This window comes from Hemicordylus capensis, chromosome 6 (assembly GCF_027244095.1).
Source record: "Hemicordylus capensis ecotype Gifberg chromosome 6, rHemCap1.1.pri, whole genome shotgun sequence".
In the NCBI taxonomy this organism is placed as follows: domain Eukaryota; kingdom Metazoa; phylum Chordata; class Lepidosauria; order Squamata; family Cordylidae; genus Hemicordylus; species Hemicordylus capensis.
This window is the reverse complement of record NC_069662.1, coordinates 52,390,965-52,407,796: the sequence shown is the minus strand read 5'-3', so window position 1 is coordinate 52,407,796 and position 16,832 is coordinate 52,390,965. Positions and strand designations below refer to the sequence as shown.

The following is a 16,832-nucleotide window of genomic DNA, read 5'->3' as shown; positions in this document are numbered from 1 at the left end:
AAACAAACAAATGGATCACAGAATAAGTCAATCCAGAATTTTCACTCAAGGTACATATGACCAGACTCAAACTATCATACTTTGGACACATTATGCAAATACCCAGCTCCTCAAGGGTCCATAATGATGAGGAAAGTTGAAGGAAACAGAGGAAGAGGACGACCAGTAACAAGGTGGATGGACTTGATTACGACAATGAATGCACCATTGAGAGACCTTAAAGGCCAAGTTGAAGACAGATCATCCTGGAGAGAATCTATATGTGTGGTTGCTAAGAGTCGACACCAACTTGATGGCACTTAATCCAATCAATCAATCAGTATTTTGACAAGCTCATTTTCTGGTTTTTAAAAAACAAATCTGAAACTTGCCTTCAATTCAGAAGAGTCAAAAGTTCAGTGAAATCCTGCTCTTCAACCTAACCATGGTGGGAAGGGGGCAACCAGCTGCAGAATTCATAGGTACGGATCCACCCCCCAAAATCATTTTAGGACTTTCCCCTTCATTTTACTGAACTCCCCATGCCAAACCTAATAATCCATATTTCCCACCCAAGTTGTTCCCCCACCCCCAAAAAAATATTTAAGAGAAGAGTTACTCCTCAAGTATTCCCTCTGCCTGCACCCCTGGCAGTATTGAATCAAAGCAGGACTTTTAAAATAGACATTTCAGAACTGCACAATAACATGTGTGTGTAATTTGTGTGTGGCTACAACTCAGCTCAGCTTTTTCCTTGTTTGTGCACACATAGTTTGTTGCCTAGAGTCACCTTCCATGACATTTAGATGCCTACACAGAGCAGACAAAAATCCTCAGAATCAGGAATCTGACACTAGTGTTTCAGAAGAGTGTTATATTCATTGATGAACATTCTGTGGGGATTAGCAGTGGTGTTTGTGGGATTCATATTTGGCAGAGTAGAAAAGAGTATACTTGATTAGGGTCAGGATTCTAAAGGAGACTGGACTACTCATTTTACTTTTCTCATTGTTAGTCCCTTTTTGCATCATCTAACACAAATACAACTTTTGCATTACTTGAATTCTTGAACAACACAAATATCCTTTAAGAATTCTCTCCCCCACCCCCATCTCTGTGCACGTTTTGTGTCTGGTTACACTTGCCTCTAATAAAAAGATATTATTCTGCTTAGAGCAGAGGCACTCTTTGTGGTTAAGCTTTGGTATTTAAAACAGGCTGCACAAATTCTCCTGCTGCCTGCCTTGTTTTAGAAACTAACCTCTGAAGCCAATGAATATGAAGCACTGTATTATACCATCAACAAAGGCACTTGAATGCGCCTTCGGTTTTCTCCCTGAAGATGGCACTGCTATATAAAGGTTATCTGTCCGCATTTTATTCTTTTTTTCCTGCAAGTGGCGCTGGCATCCAAACATGATTGACTGCGCGGGCGCAAAAAGAGAGAATCTTATTTGCATAAAGATTGAGTCTTTTGATGCCCATTGGACGAAGCGTGAGGCGTGGAACACAAAGTGATGCATCGGTTGGCTGAGACACGCTTCAGCCTGATACAGGCAAATATGGGCTGGTCTTGCGAGGTCAGAAGTAAAATAGCAGCTGATTGCCAAAAAATAAACAAGAGGTTCGCAGAGCCGGTGTGCGGGCAAAGAGCAAAGTGAGTTGAGTCCTTGTGAAGAAGGGGTTGGTAGCACTTGCGCAAGGACGGGATGAAAAGGATTTACGGGAGAAGGAGAGTGGGATAAGTAGTTGTAAATGGGCACTGGAGCAATCGATTCTGGAACTCTTCTTTTCAGAAAGGAACCACCACTGAACTCTGGGTAGGAAAGCCCCAGGCGGGCATTGGGTCTTGCCTTTAAGAATCTCACTGCCGTTCATCAAACGGCAGTGAGGAAAGGGACCTCTCTGGCAGGCCAAGAAAGGTGTCAGTGAGAGGAGGCACCCGGATTCTCAAGGAGGCAAAAGGAGGAGAGATCCGGAAATTTGAACAGGGCCGGGATTGATTGATTGATTGATTGATTGTAGTCAAGTCGGTGTCGACTCTTAGCGACCACATAGATAGATTCTCTCCAGGATGATCTGTCTTCAACTTGGCCTTTAAGGTCTCTTTGTGGTGCATTCATTACTGTTGTAACTGAGTCCATCCACCTTGCTGCTGGTCGTCCTCCCCTCTTTCCTTCAACTTTTCCCATCATTATGGACTTCTCAAGGGAGTTGGATTTTCGCATAAAGTGTCAGAAGTATGACAGAGGCAGTAAAACAAGACGTGGGGCTGGAGACAACATCAGACCGGCCTGAAAACAAAGGGCCATGGGCAGGAGGATATGGGTGAGAAATCCAGACTGGCACAGGTTGGAGGGTCCCCTGCTAACTGAGCAAAGAGGCACCTTTTAAAAGTTGTGGTTCTCTTCATTTAACAGGGGGAGAGCAACTAGCCCTATCCATCCCCAGAACAGCATCCCTCCCATGGCTGTTGCTGGTGTCTGTCTTATGTTTCTTTTTTAGAATGTGAGCCCTTTGGGGACAGGGAACTGTTTTTGTTTGTTTGTTTTATATCTATCTTGTGAAATGGTGGCAGCAGTGGAGAGCGATTTGTTGACATTTGTGAGGGTGGCAGAAGGTTAGGAGAGAGTGGGGTAAACTGGCACTGGGAAGGAATGAGTTAAAGGGTGTCGTGTGAAGGTAGGAAGGGGAAAGAGCCCTGGCACTTCATTGTCCCTGGTTGTGCAGTCCCTGGTGGCGCAGTGGTAAAACTGCCGCCCTGTAACCAGAAGGTTACAAGTTCAATCCTGACCAGGGGCTCAAGGTTGACTCAGCCTTCCATCCTTCCGAGGTTGGTAAAATGAGTACCCAGAATGTTGGGGGGCAATATGCTAAATCATTGTAAACCGCTTAGAGAGCTTCCAGCTATAGAGCGGTATATAAATGTAAGTGCTATTGCTATTCAGATGAGCAGAAAGGTCAGAACACTGAGTCTTGTGGTAGGTCTGAGGAGCTGGGCAAAGGGCATCCATGGTGGCACTGGGGCAGAGTAATGGAAACCAAGCCAATTGGATAAGGAAGGAGAAAGCTTCCTGTAGGAAGCGGATGTCAAATGTTTTCAATATGGAACACCAGAGAAAAGAGTATGGAGAAAGAAAGCAATGAGAGTCAACTGGCCTGGGGTGGGGTGGGGGGCGTTAAGAAACTCACTTGCCCTTCAGGGGTGTAGAAGGTGCCACTAGACTGAACATGGGGATGTCACTGGCTAGCAGAAGGTTAGGGGGACTGGTACATTATGGAGGAATATAACAGAGCTGTTGGAAGAGTCTGTGGGATCTGGAATGGGGAGGCTGCTGAAACCTTCCATCTCTCTGCAAGGATGAGGGAGAGAAAAGCAGGGCAAATTCTGTCTCTCTTTTCTTCCAAAGAACTCACTGCAGCAATTTGGCTTCACAACAAGGCTGTGAAGGCTGTGAAGTAGTGCACTGGCCAAGGTAGCAAAGAATTTGCATAACTCCATGGAAATCTGATTCTGGGTTTCCCATGTCTGAGCTAATACTCTAACCATTTCAGACCCTGGCTATCTGCTGCAGTAAAGGGTGAGAGAAGGGTTCTGGCAAGAGGAGAGACTTTGTTGGCAGTTGGAGAAAGTGCTGGAATAATTGTCTTGTCTTGCTTAAGGTCTAAGATTTATCTCAACTAGTTATTTACATTGGCACTGCAATACAGGAATGGTGAGACTGGGGAAGAAGAGATCAAATTGCACCTCTGCCATGGAATTAAGGGAGGAGACCTGGTCTAAGAGGCAAGCATGACTTGTCCTCTTAGCTAAGCAGGATCTGACCTGGTTGCATATGAATGGGAGACTAGAAGTGTGAGCACTGTAAGATATTCCCCTCAGGGGATGGAGCCGCTCTGGGAAAAGCATTGAGGTTCCAAGTTCCCTCCCTGGCATCTCCAAGATAGGGCTGAGAGAGATTCCTGCCTGCAACCCTGGAGAATCCGCTGCCAGTCTGTGTAGACAAAACTGAGCTAGATGGACCTATGGTCTGACTATAGCAGCCTCCTATGTTCCTATTTGCTCAACAGCTTTGGGCAACTCTCTTATTGTTCAGCCTCAGTCCCTACCTATAAAATGGGTGCCTTGAGGATCAGTTTCACAAGAGCATTTTGTGGATGAACAAAGTGAATACATTGTAGATCAGTTTGTTCCCTTTCATAACCATGATGAAATTAAATCTGGGCCAGGCATGTCTCTAGGGAAGGATTCTCATGATCTAAAAATACTGAGTACTTGAATGCTGGAAAACTGGTTCAGGGCTTCTCTCCCTTCTTCCTAGAAGATTTCTCCACCAGAACCCCCATCATTCAGCAACACCTTTGCTTCTCTTCCAGATCCTGCCACTGATGGGAATGAAGGCAGAAGAGCCAGATTACCAGAAGCAGTTTGAAGCAGCCGTCCATGTCATTCAAGGCTTGCCCAAGAATGGTGAGAGTCCATTTGGGGATGATCTGAAGTTAACACACCTTGGATCAAACCATGGACCTCCAAGGACTGTCATTAGTTACAAGTTTCCCAGGCTAGTCTGTATACCTGTAAGAACTAAACCTTGTATTTTAAAACAAAAAGAAATAGAACCACTAATTATCAAGTTGAACATTGTGCCCAAATACTAAATTTTGAACTTGCATGGTTCCACAGATGTGTGGAATGCAACCCAGCTTGGATTGTAGCTGGGGGGTGGTGTATGGCTATAATCAAAATAGCCATGTCAGACTGTACTGGTTGAAATACAGAGAATCACCTTTCGAATGGGTAGAGTGCTACCTTCTGACTTATCAGCCTCTGAACAGCAAGCTGAAAGCCACTGCACTGGATACTCATTCCTTGAGATCTAACTTCCGCTTGGTAGAATTTCCTGGAGTTAACTGTTTTGTGAACCATGCTCTCTCCCATTCCAACCTAACAAACTGAGAACTGCTTTTTGTCTCCAGAGCTGTTCCATGTCAAGTACTGTGTCAAGTACCTGCTTGCATCTTAAAAATGCAAAAAAAATCCACCATTTTAAAAAAGAAAAACAAGTTGTGCAATACTTGACCTTGGTAATGTTCACCAATGACCTAAAATTCTGTTGTTTTTGAAGAGCACCTAGATGTAGGCACCTAGAAATTTAAAATATGTTTTTCCATGCATGGTTCTGACCACTTCTCCCCATTCTCTCAGGCTCCTACCGTCCGTCCTATGAAGAAATGCTACGCTTCTACAGCTACTACAAGCAAGCAACGATGGGTCAATGCCAGATCCCCAGGCCAGGATTCTGGGATCCCATTGGCAGGTATAAATGGTAAGAGAGGCCAAGTCTCACTTTGCACATTTGCAAAGGAAGCATTGCCTTTAATGAGGCTTAGTTGGAGCAAGGGCTTAGCTAGAGCTTAGCCCCCTGTTCCTGTTTTCACTTATAGGGCTCAGCCTTTGAATACTTTACAAAATACTGCTGCCTAACATCTAATGCACATGGGAAGGCATGGATATATCTAGAGGCACTCTAACCCCCGGACCTTGGGGACCCGGCCCATGGTCTCCAAGGTCGGAGGAGGCCGCCAATGGACAGGGGGGAGGATCTGGGGGGGCTCCTGCCATCACCCTGCGCCTGCTGTGTTATCTTACTTTAGTTACTTTACTTTAGCTGCCAATGTGTGGGGCGGGGGGGCGGGTAGAGGATGAGCCAAGCAGGCCTCCCCCTGCCCCATGGCAGCAGTGGCTGGAGCGGCCGCTGGTCCTGCCTGTCCTTGCAAACTGTGAGGCCTCCAGTGCGCCTGTGCAGAAAGGAGCACCTCACAGTTTGCAAGGACAGGCAGGCCCAGCAGCCACTCTGGCCACCACCACGGGGGTGGGGGAGGTCTGCTCGGCCCACCCCCTACCCTACACACTGGCAGCTAAAGTAATTAAAGTAAGAAAACCGTGGTTCGATGCAGTGGGGTAGCAGTGGGGGCATGGCGGTGGTAGGAGCCCCCCCCAAAAATGCAGGGGGGATTCATGGCAGGGGGGGCTCATGGGGGGGGCCTCATGGCAAGGGCGGTCCAGGCTCCAGTTTTGCTTAGGTGCACCCCTGGATATATCTACCCAGTATTGCTCCAATTGCATTGACTAATAGTGTGCTGCTGGGTTCAGTTCAGGGAGCTGGTTTTGACCTATATAGCCCTACATCAGGGTTGCACAGCTTCGGCCAGCTTGGCTGTTGACTACAACTCCCATCATCCCCAACCACAACAGCCAATAATCAGGGATAACGGGTGATGTAATCCAATAACAGCTGGAGGGCCAAATTCGTGCAGCTTTGTCCTACTCATTCAGAGACCCACCGGCACCACCGCTTCGTATTTCAGCCTGCCTACCAGATCAAGCATTGCTTGGTATGCCTTCACTGCAAGCAATTTGAACTGTGGTTTTCACCCCAGTAGCCCCTGGGCTTTTGCAGAGTCCACCTCCAGACAAGAGGAGTCCTTCTCTGGCTGGTTTCCATGAGGGCAGCCTATGCATAATTTTAATTAAAAATAAAGGAGCAGCAGAAAATGGGAGTCTGTTTGGACATGCGCAGATTGCTGTTCACTCAGCACGGAGTAATTACAACTGACCTTCTGAACTTCTTCTAGTTCAGAGGTCATGGCTGTTAAGCAGGTTTTGAGCCCTGATAGTTCTTCCTTGAAAAGCAAGCACTGGACCCTGTGTAAGAGGGGTTTTATTCTGTTTTGGTTTTTGGTGTTTTTGGCAGGGATGCGTGGAATCGCTTGGGGAAGATGACCAAAGAGGAAGCTATGATTGCATATATTGCAGAGATGAAGAAGGCAGCCCAGAAGGTAGGAAATGGGAATTGCCCTTTTTGGTCATGCCTGGTTTGTGGGGTTGACTGGCTAGGTTGCCATGGAAACTCATTGCAGTGAAGAGCATCACTGTGGGCAGGACACTGAGGCCTGCTGAAGAATAGGTGGCAGAAAAAGTAGGTGGAAGAAGTGACACCTCAGGCTTGAACAAATGCATGCAGCTTAAGGATAGACACTTGGCTTTCAAATGAGAGTACTCCTATCTGAAGGGACCCAACGTGCTTTGAATAAAGCAGAAACAACATTTTGAATCAATTTTGTATCAATTCAAAATTTGTCAAACTTCATGGAGATTCAAAGTGAAACTTGGTTTCTAAAATTTTATAGAGAGAGAAGGAGGGAGAAGTGGGGGGGGGGAGAGCGCGCCTTTAAAAAAACAACTGAGTTTTAGGTCATTGATGAGCATCAATTATTTCACAACTTGTTTTTCTTAAAATAAAATAAAAATTATCTGGGTACAATAGCATACATAATTGACTATGAGGGATTTGCTTGAGAATTTCCCTCCCCCCACCTTAACCCACCCCCCTTGCAAATATTTAAGCATTGGAAGGAGAGGGAAAGGGTCACTGAACTGCAATGAGTCCAGTCATGGGGCAGAAAGAAGATGGTACCCCTTCTTCACCTAGCAGTGTTGTTAGTTGGTCAGACCAGGCCAGGGTGGCAGGACTTGGTAGCCATAGGTAAAGCCCTCTGTTGTCTACCAACAATGGCCAGTGTAAAGGCCCCTGTTGTCTATCAACAGACAGGGTGGCAGGACTTGGTCTATCACACCCTGCCACTCACCTAAAGACTAGGGTAGCTTGTGTGGGACTCTCAAGTGCCTTCCATCCAAAAGACAGATCAGGCCCTTCTTAGCGTCAACTATGCTACCAAATCAGGTGCTCCCAAACCATTCACTGGGCTCCGGTGAATGGTCTTGTACCACCTGGGATCCCTTCTAGGACTTTCTGGCAGGTCATCGACACTGTACCAATGGACGAGTCATCGGTGGACATGTTTGTATACTTCGAACCCCTGTACGAGATGATTCACGATATGCCCAGGCCCCCCGAGTCCTTCTTCAAGAAGAAATCAGGTATGCCCATTTGTAGTGAAGGCGGGGGGGGGCGCAGTGTGAAGATTTAGACAAGTTCTCTAGCTGTTGTGAGGGGCACCATGTTTTTATACTTGGAACTATTGTTCCAAATTTGGGCCAGTTGTGTAAAAATCAAAAGTCAGCTTGTTGCTTTGCCTCTCCAGTTCCATTTCTCCTGTCTCTCCAGCCCTAGTCAGAAATTATATTGTATGTGCATACAGGTGTATGTACACATGTATGTGTTTTTGTGTGAATGTCTGTACATGTGCTTATTTTAAAAGGGAATCTGAGTGCCGGAGCTCTTGAATGTGGGGTACAAACAGGAAGTGTACTACTGTACGTGCATCTATTATATTAATTCTCCTGGGTGTGCCTTGGAATATGCGTCCCAGAGCCCAGCTGATTGGCTGGGTGGCGGATGCGCCTGATTGGCTGTAAAGTACCTCTTTCTTTGAGGATAATGGAACTTGTTAGATGCTCCATACACAAACGTGTCTGCCTTTGAAGCAAGGTAGACTCAACTGGATCACCTTCAGTCTCTCCTAAAGTTGTATAATCAATCCTAAGTGGGGAAATGACTTGACTAGCAAGCCAAAGGTTGCTGGTTCGAATCCCCGCTGGGATGTTTCCCACACTATGGGAAACACCTATATCAGGCAGCAGTGATATAGGAAGATGCTGAAAGGCGTCATCTCATACTGTGCAGGAGATGGCAATGGTAAACTCCTCCTGTATTCCATCAAAGACAACCACAGGGCTCTGTGGTCGCCAGGAGTCAACACCGACTCGACAGCACACTTTACCTTTAAATAAAGTATTCCTAATCTCAGATGCTCTCTGTAACTTCCTGAAATTGCTCGTGTGGCAGTTTGCACTCATCATCTTACAGTGGTCTGACCTGCTTAGACTTGTTTGGGATTTTGGCAAAGGAACTTGCCACACCCCCACATTCGGGATTTTTGTTGGTTTGGAAAGGCAGGAGCAAGAAAAAGACTTGCAGCTCAGTGCATGCTTGGTTTGCCTCTTGGAATAACTTCCTCCATCAACTCTGTTTGTGTTGTGTGCTCGCTCTCTCGCTCTCTCACACACATTCACACACACACAGCAGGAGTTTTTGAAGGGAAGGTTGCACTGAAAGCTAGGTTCAGGCTGAGATGCAAACCAGGAGTCCTCCCCGGTCCCACTTCATTCTAGAATCTTAGTTAACACAAATCTCCTGCAGAGCACTTTTAATTCAGTTTCCCAAAAAGGACATTTTGCCCCATCTTCCAGCTCTTATTCCCTGGTATTATAATATAGAACAAAAACCCTCTAGCTGACTACCTCAAGGCTGGAGCTAGAGGGCGGGTTCTTACAACATGCATGATGCTGCCGAAGGGGGAAATGGGAGACTTGCGAGGCAGGCACACCTCCAGTTTCTAGTCATGAGAACCCAGAAATGTTTCGCCGTGTCGGGTTGCATTTAGCCACAATCAGCAAGCTTAGGTCAAATCCTAGGTTACTGGTCCTCAGTAAATGTTGGATTGGCACAGTGCCAATCCAACATGGCCAAAAATTCCTGGGTTCTTCTGACCGGAAATTGAGAACACGTACACCTTGCAAATCTCCCATTACTTGGTTTAGCAGCACTGCACAAGTCGTGAGAACCTATCCAGAGGATGAGTTCTTGCTCAGCTTCCATTAATTTCAACTGTGCTTGTGCAGGAAAACCTCTTAGTGGATTTTATTATTTATTCATTCATTTTTACATTAACATCCCACTCTTTCTCCAAAGAGCTCTGTGCCTGGACTCTGTCTGCTGCCTTTAACGCCACCCAAAATCTGCCATCTGAGGCTGCCACTATGCCTCAGCCATCTATGTCTCTCTGAGTCTCACGTACCTAACCTAACACACCAGTTGGTGGTAGATTCAATATTTAGTAAGAGTAGCAAATATTGCAGATTCCATCAGGGGCGTAGCAAGGTTGGAGTGGGCCCAGAGACAAGATTTTAAAATGGGACCCCCACCCCACTGAAGCTCAGCTCAAAAGTTTTGTAAATTGTGGACGATGCAAGTCATTTAATGGTACTAAAGAAAGACATGCTGTTCTGGTAGCTCCAGGTCTTAACACTCACATCAATTTCGGAGGATGAATACAACTGAAGGAAGCCCGGGTGGGTGTGCAGCTGGGGGAGTCAGTCATGTGACTTGCCTCTGGGGGGCCCCCCAAAGCAGTGGGCCCCCAGACAACTGTCTCCCCTTGCCCTATTATAGTTACGCCCCTGGATTCCATCTGCCACTTGGCTAAAAAGCCTCCTGTGAATTTTGATCCAGTTTTTCATGGATTTCAGTTCCTTTCTCCTGCGGAAAGTTGATTGTGCCTGCCAGCTGCAAAGTCCATGGGGATTGCTGTAGCAAACTGTTGATTTAAGAAGGAAAGATAAGATTGTGGAAGGAGGAGGTTCCTCCCTCTGTAACTGTATTATCCCCATCTCCCCACCCCACCACTTCAAACCCACTCCACTCAGGCATTAAACAATGACAGGCCTTAGATGAGACCCTGAGAAATTTCACGCGCACACACACACGCACCTAATCAGAGTACAAGAGAGCTGTTTGCTTATCATTCCCTTTCTGTTGACTCTCAAGCACATGTCCCTGATCACATTACTTTACATCCGTTTGTGAGAGGGTTTGGCAAAGGACAGGTTGGCCTATCTTGGACAGTTGTCAAGCAACCTTTGCTGTGGCTCAAAGAACAGACCAATCATTCCCAAACAGTGTCTCACTGCTGGTTGTGCCATGGGAAATAAAAGCATTACAGCACAATCCTATGCAAGTCTACTCAGAAGTAAATCCCACTGAGTTCAATGTGACGTACTATCCGGCAAGAGTGTATAGGGTTGCAGCTTTAAAGAACCAAGGGTGTGTCTGAATGATTCACTGCTCTAGCGTTTCATCCCTCCACTCTGCTTTCAGGGGGATGGGTATTCTGCCACATCAAATCATTGGACCCTTCCATCACTCCTGATGCAGAGACACAGCAGAATTACCTGTCTAGGCACAGGCAACTGGGGGAAGCATGCTGCCCAGAACAATGATTCACTCAGAAACATAGAAGGTGGGCTCCTCTGAGGACAGGCAATTCTTCTACATACTCTAAATGTAAAACCTTTTTCAACCCTGAAAGAGTGTAGTGTGCCTTCCATTTTAATTTAGGGAGCAGGGGAGTGTGAGTTCAGACAGTTTTCAGAAGTCTGGGACTTCCACTGGTGCCACATTATAGATAAAGTACTGAGACTTAATGGCGCAGCAGGAAATGACTTGACTAGCAAGCCAGAGGTTGCCGGTTCAAATCCCCGCTGGGATGTTTCCCACACTATGGGAAGAAACTCCTATATTGGGCAGCAGCGATATAGGGAGATGCTGAAAGACATCATCTCATACTGCGTGGGAGAAGCCAATGGTAAACCCCTCCTGTATTCTACCAAAGACAACCACAGGGCTCTGTGGTTGCCAGGAGTCGACACTGACTCGACTACTTTACTTTACTGAGACTTAATCCTTCCTCAGGAGCTTCCTCCTCTAAGCTCCAAGAAACATGCAAATGGGAGTGAGCAGAGAAGATGCATAATAGAGAGCTCTGCTAATGCCTCTTTACTACTGTTCATGCTAGGAGAAAGGCTAAAGAACTTTGCATATGCTTCTACACTCGGTGAGTGACTACCTTGCTCTGGTGATCATGCTCTTAAAATTATGAGCTTGTCTTGGAATTCCTGTGATTTGAAAACAATCATGTTATTTGCCTTGTGACCCCCGGACTCTAGTGTACAGTGCTCTCATAATTAAGTTATAAGAGAAAAGGTTCTATCAGAGCTTTCGAAAAACCACACAAACACACACACACACACACATTAGGGAAAGCAAACTCCACAAGATCCTAGTCTGAGGCAGATCTGAAACCTATTACCTTCTCTTTGTAGTTCAACTAAACTCCAAGACCCTGTCTCTCCACAATGGTGCTTTGAACGGACCTGTTGAGAATCTACCAGCTTCTGGAGAATACAAGCAAACTGGTGAGATCTGTAGATGTGTATACAAAATGCTTGTCAAGACAGGTGGAATGCATGCAGAAGGCATATTCATTTGCATATCCATATGACTGGGTGTGGGTGTGTGCTTGCAATGTGTGCACAGAGGAACAATTGCATGCCCCTGCGGGATATGTGTCAGTGAGGGCCAGATCACTTAGTGTCAGGGCAGAGGTTAAGTTTTGCCCCTCTCTGCAAGTGTCCCCAAATGCAGCATTTTGCTTTAACCTGTTGGAATGGATGGCAGCCATGGTGCACTCAGGAACTCTTTTAGGATAGAGACTAAGCCTGCTCTCTGTCCTTAGTTATTAGGAGTGTGCACAGACCAAATTCAAACTGAACTGCCGGTCCATGAACTGGATTGGCCAATCTGACCCGCCATTCGATTCGATCAAATCAGCTCGAATTGGTTCAACAGTTTGAGAGGGTATGCTTGTAAAGGGGAATCGGGTGAGGATTCCCTTTTACAGGCAAAGCGGAATCCTGCCTTTAAAAAGCTTCTAAGGGTAATGAAAGGGCACCTTTAAAAGCACCTTTCTGGCACTGCCGCCAGTGCCTAAAAACTCCAGCGTTCCCCCCTAGCAGCTCGCCCACATGGTGGCAGTGCCGTTCTGGTCTCTGCTGATCCATGGAGGTCAGAACTGTGCTGCCACCTCGTGGGCGGGCTTCTGGGAGGAGCGCTGAGGTTTCCAGGAACCACCACCAGTGGATCTGTAAGCATCTACTTTTAAAGCTGCCTTCTCGCTGCCCACCCCCAGCTGCCCTTAGAAGCCTTTTAAAGACAGTTTTCCCCTTTGCTTGTAAAGGAGAATCCTCGCTGAATTCCCTTTTACAAACATAGCCTGTTGAACGGGGTCAAACCAGTCCACAATGGACTGGGCTCAGTCCAGTTCGATCACGGACTGAACCACCTCTCCTAGAGGCCGGTTTGGTTGTGACTGAACCATCGAACTGGCCCGGTTCTTTGTGGACCGGTTCGTGTACACCCCTATTAGTGATTCCAGCCATTAAGAATCAGGCCTGCTTATAAATGCACAAATGTACTTTGTGCTCTGTTACTTAGTTACAGATTAGAGCCTGACTGAGTGTTGCAAACTGGCTTCAGCCCTCCTGCAGATGTTGCACTACAACTCCCATCATCCCTGACTATTGGCCACTGTGGCTGGGGGTGATGGGAGTTGTAGTCACACAACATCTTGAGGGCCAAAGTTGTACAGCCCTGAGAAAGACAAACAAGTTGTTCCTTTTTTAAAGTGTCTCTGTTTCTAGTTGATCTGTGCTGCTACTGTGGCACGGCTAGGGATCTCTGAATGGGAATTTGAAACTATTTGCTAAACAGTACATTTATAACTATATTTATATATAATATACTAAAATGTGTGGAGTAAATATTGGTATTTAATAATATTATCATAGAAAGGTACTGGTGTACTCCTTGGAAAAACTAGAATTCCCAGGTTTCCTTGGAGAAGCCATAACAGTGAAACCAGTTTTAAAATCGTTTTAGGCATACAGAGAACAGACAGCACAAGCCTGCAAACATTTCTGTTTTGAACAGGAGACACCCAGCTCTGTGTGTGTGTGTGTGTGTGTGTGTGTGTGTGTGTGTGTGTGTGTGTGTGTGACTCCCTTCCTCCTCCTAGAATTCAGTATCCCAAATGTGTCTTTATTATGTCCCGTTTGATCTATTTACTCTACAGCCATACTACTTGTTAAATTGCTCAGTGGCCAAGCTTAATGGATAACAGCAAATGCCTGTGCTTAGGTCACGCAAGCATTGAATCACAGTTGGTTCAATCTTGGATCTCACTAAATTGCGTATAACCTGAGCAGCAGGATTAAAGCAGAGCTCTCTGCTCTTCCTCTTCTCTTTTTCAAATAAGAGAAAATGCTGTTGAATCCGAGTTGCTACATCACTCAGATCTAAGGTCTTACAAACTGGTCTGAATTAGCACAAATATACATATATATTGTTTTCTGGTTTCCTTCGCCTTAATCGTTATCATAGATCAAGTACTGCGAACAGTGCGTAGAGATACTTGTAGGGCAGAATCTCCCACATTTGGGTGTTCAGGTAATTGCCAGTTATGACAGCTTAGATGTGTGTGCACACACCGCCTGTGTCAGCATGCAACACCACGGGCAAATGCCAGGGCCCCATTGCCCTGAAAGAGTCCTCTGCCACTGACATACCGTCTGCTTCTGTTGCCGAGCAGACATTGCTAGCTCTCCTCGTTGCCGCAGCTGCAGTAGTGGCAGTGCTGAGACAAAGGAGCACCCACTGCAGTGTCTGCCACCACTCCGTAAGCCCCACCACAGCAAGCCCACCCGTGAGAAGAGAAGGCCCGGTGCTGGATGCTGGTGCACCATCAACACGGATGGGAGGCCCACTGTCATGGGGGACACTGGAGGGCTTTGCTTAGGGGCTTGCTGAAAACTGGAGGCAGCTCTACACACACACACACACACACACACACACACACACACACACACACACACACTCTTACTTGTCTATGCTTACATTATTCCTTGTTTAAAACTTACTCTTTTATTAATCCTTGAAAAAAAATACATTTTATATCCCGCTCTTCCTCCAAGGAGCCCAGAGCGGTGTACTACATACTTGAGTTTCTCTTTCACAACAACCCTGTGAAGTAGGCTAGGCTGAGAGAGAAGTGACTGGCCCAGAGTCACCCAGCTAGTATCATGGCTGAATGGGGATTTGAACTCGGGTCTCCCCGGTCCTAGTCCAGCACTCTAACCACTACACCACACTGGCTTTTACATTGTTTCAAAGTAAGAATGTAAAAAACATTTTACATTGTTTCAAAGAAATACAAAAATCAACATTAACAAAACCGTTTTCCAAAAAAAAAAAAAGTAATTCTAAGCAGAACTATTGGAGCCTCTTTTCCATGGTGATTTTTAACATTGTGATTCTTATGTAGGACCCAAGCGAGTAGGGGGCACTTGGGCAAATGAAGGATGTAGTCCTGTCTGCAGCTCCCCCATCCCCGTGACTGTCAAGCACACACACTTCACGCTTGTACACCCTAAATCCCAAGCCATGCCCCCTGCATCTGATATCAGATGCATCTGACATCGTTGAACTGCTGTCTAGGAGCTCTTTTCCCTGCCTCCCGAGGAGGCAAGGAAAGGAACACCTAGTCAGTGACTCAATGAAGCACTGACTGGGGTAGCTCTGCAGGGGCCAACTGGCCCCACCCCCCAGTACTGGCCCCACCCCCCTGCATCTGACATCGGATGCAGGGAGCATGGCCATTGCCCAGGAGAGGGTCTGTTCGGACCCTCTCCCATCCTCCCCGGTCAGCATTTCATTGAAACACTGGCTGGCTGGGCTTCTTTCCTCAGCCCAGCCAGGGTTTCAATGAAACACCAGCTGGGGAGGAGAGGGGTGTACCTCGTGATCCCAGCCAGCAAGCACTACATTCGCCGGCTGGGTATGGGAGGGGGCAAGGGAGTGCCCTGGCTGAGGGTGAGGGGAGGCCTTTGCAGCCCCCTCAGACCCTGGCGGCTGTGGGCTAGTTGTCCTCCCTTACTCAATAGTCCCTATGCCCTTGGTAGGACCCCCTCCTGTGTGTTATGAATTTTGTTTGTATCAAATGTATCATGAGTTGCAAAGGGGTATAGTGAATTAACATGGTGGATTTGCAAAGCACACACACATCTACCATGTCCTGTGAATTTGGTTTGTATCAGACTGTAAATGCAAATTTTATTAGAGGGGGACACACCGACACATGCATGATCTCACAAGCTTTCTAAGCTTAAAACAATAATGCAGTAAAATATGCAGGGAGCATTTGTCAGATACACAAAAAAAACCAGGAAACGAAAAATTAGATCGAGGCAATCATTCTTACCTCAGAAAGAAAGAAAATCCCTCCAAAACATAAAATGGATCCTGGTATCATGATAGATATTTGGATGTGTCTATGGAGAGGAGAGCTGGTCTTGTGGTAACAAGCATGACTTGTCCCCTTAGCTAAGCAGGGTCTGCCCTGGTTGCATATGGATGGGAGACTTGATGTGTGAGCACTTTAAGATATTCTGCTCAGGGAATGGAGCCACTCTGGGAAGAGCAAAGATTCCAAGTTCCCTCCCTGGCTTCCCTAAGACAGGGCTGAGAGAGATTCCTGCCTGCAACTTTGGAGAAGGCACTGCCAGTCTGTGAAGACAATACTGAGCTAGATAGACCAACTCAGTATATGGAAGTTTCCTATGTTCTTATGTGTGTTTCTGCATCATATGGCAGAGGATGTCAACAGTGGATAAAGCAATCTGGGATGGAAATCCCCTAAGATTTTCAAAGTTGTTGCATAACTTGTCCATCACTGCAGCATTCTACAGGCATGTATACTGTTGTCTTATAGACGGTAATACTGGATCTGTTTAATCTGTTTCTGAGCCACAACCTTTTCTGTTGCAGGTCCAAGCCATGCAGATGAAGCTGTTAAAGGCAGCCAAATGGCCAGTGATTCAGAGAGCGAGGTGTTCTGTGATAGCCTGGAACAGATGGAACCTGATCAGGTGACAACAGATGGGCTAGGATTGGGGCAGCAGAAGCGGCTACCTTCAGACTACATTTAGGGTATACCTGAAAACATTGCTTCATTGCGGGACTAACTTACCACTTGGTCAGGAGTGATCTGGATGAAGGACCATAACTCAGTGGAAGAGCATCTGCTTTGCATGCAGAAGGTCCCAGGTTCAATCCCTGGCACCTCCAGATAGGGTTTGGAGTGACTCCTGCTTGAAACCCTGGAGAGCACTGCTAGTCAGTGTAGACAATACTGAGCTTGATGGATCAATAGTCTGA

General features: G+C 46.5%; 1 protein-coding gene across 3 annotated transcripts in view; it reads left to right on the top strand.

Moving 5' to 3' along the window:
- Nucleotides 1-16,832, top strand: part of ACBD4 (acyl-CoA binding domain containing 4) — a 42,877-nt gene that overhangs the window by 10,966 nt on the left and 15,079 nt on the right. The window contains exons 1-7 of one of the 3 annotated variants that reach the window (XM_053265230.1): nt 1,508-1,636; nt 4,357-4,450; nt 5,186-5,306; nt 6,735-6,819; nt 7,801-7,921; nt 11,885-11,977; nt 16,443-16,543. In XM_053265230.1, the coding sequence (XP_053121205.1) occupies nt 4,369-4,450; nt 5,186-5,306; nt 6,735-6,819; nt 7,801-7,921; nt 11,885-11,977; nt 16,443-16,543 (603 nt within the window). In that variant the 5' untranslated portion in view covers nt 1,508-1,636; nt 4,357-4,368. The other 2 variants (XM_053265231.1, XM_053265233.1) reach the window with 2 other exon arrangements.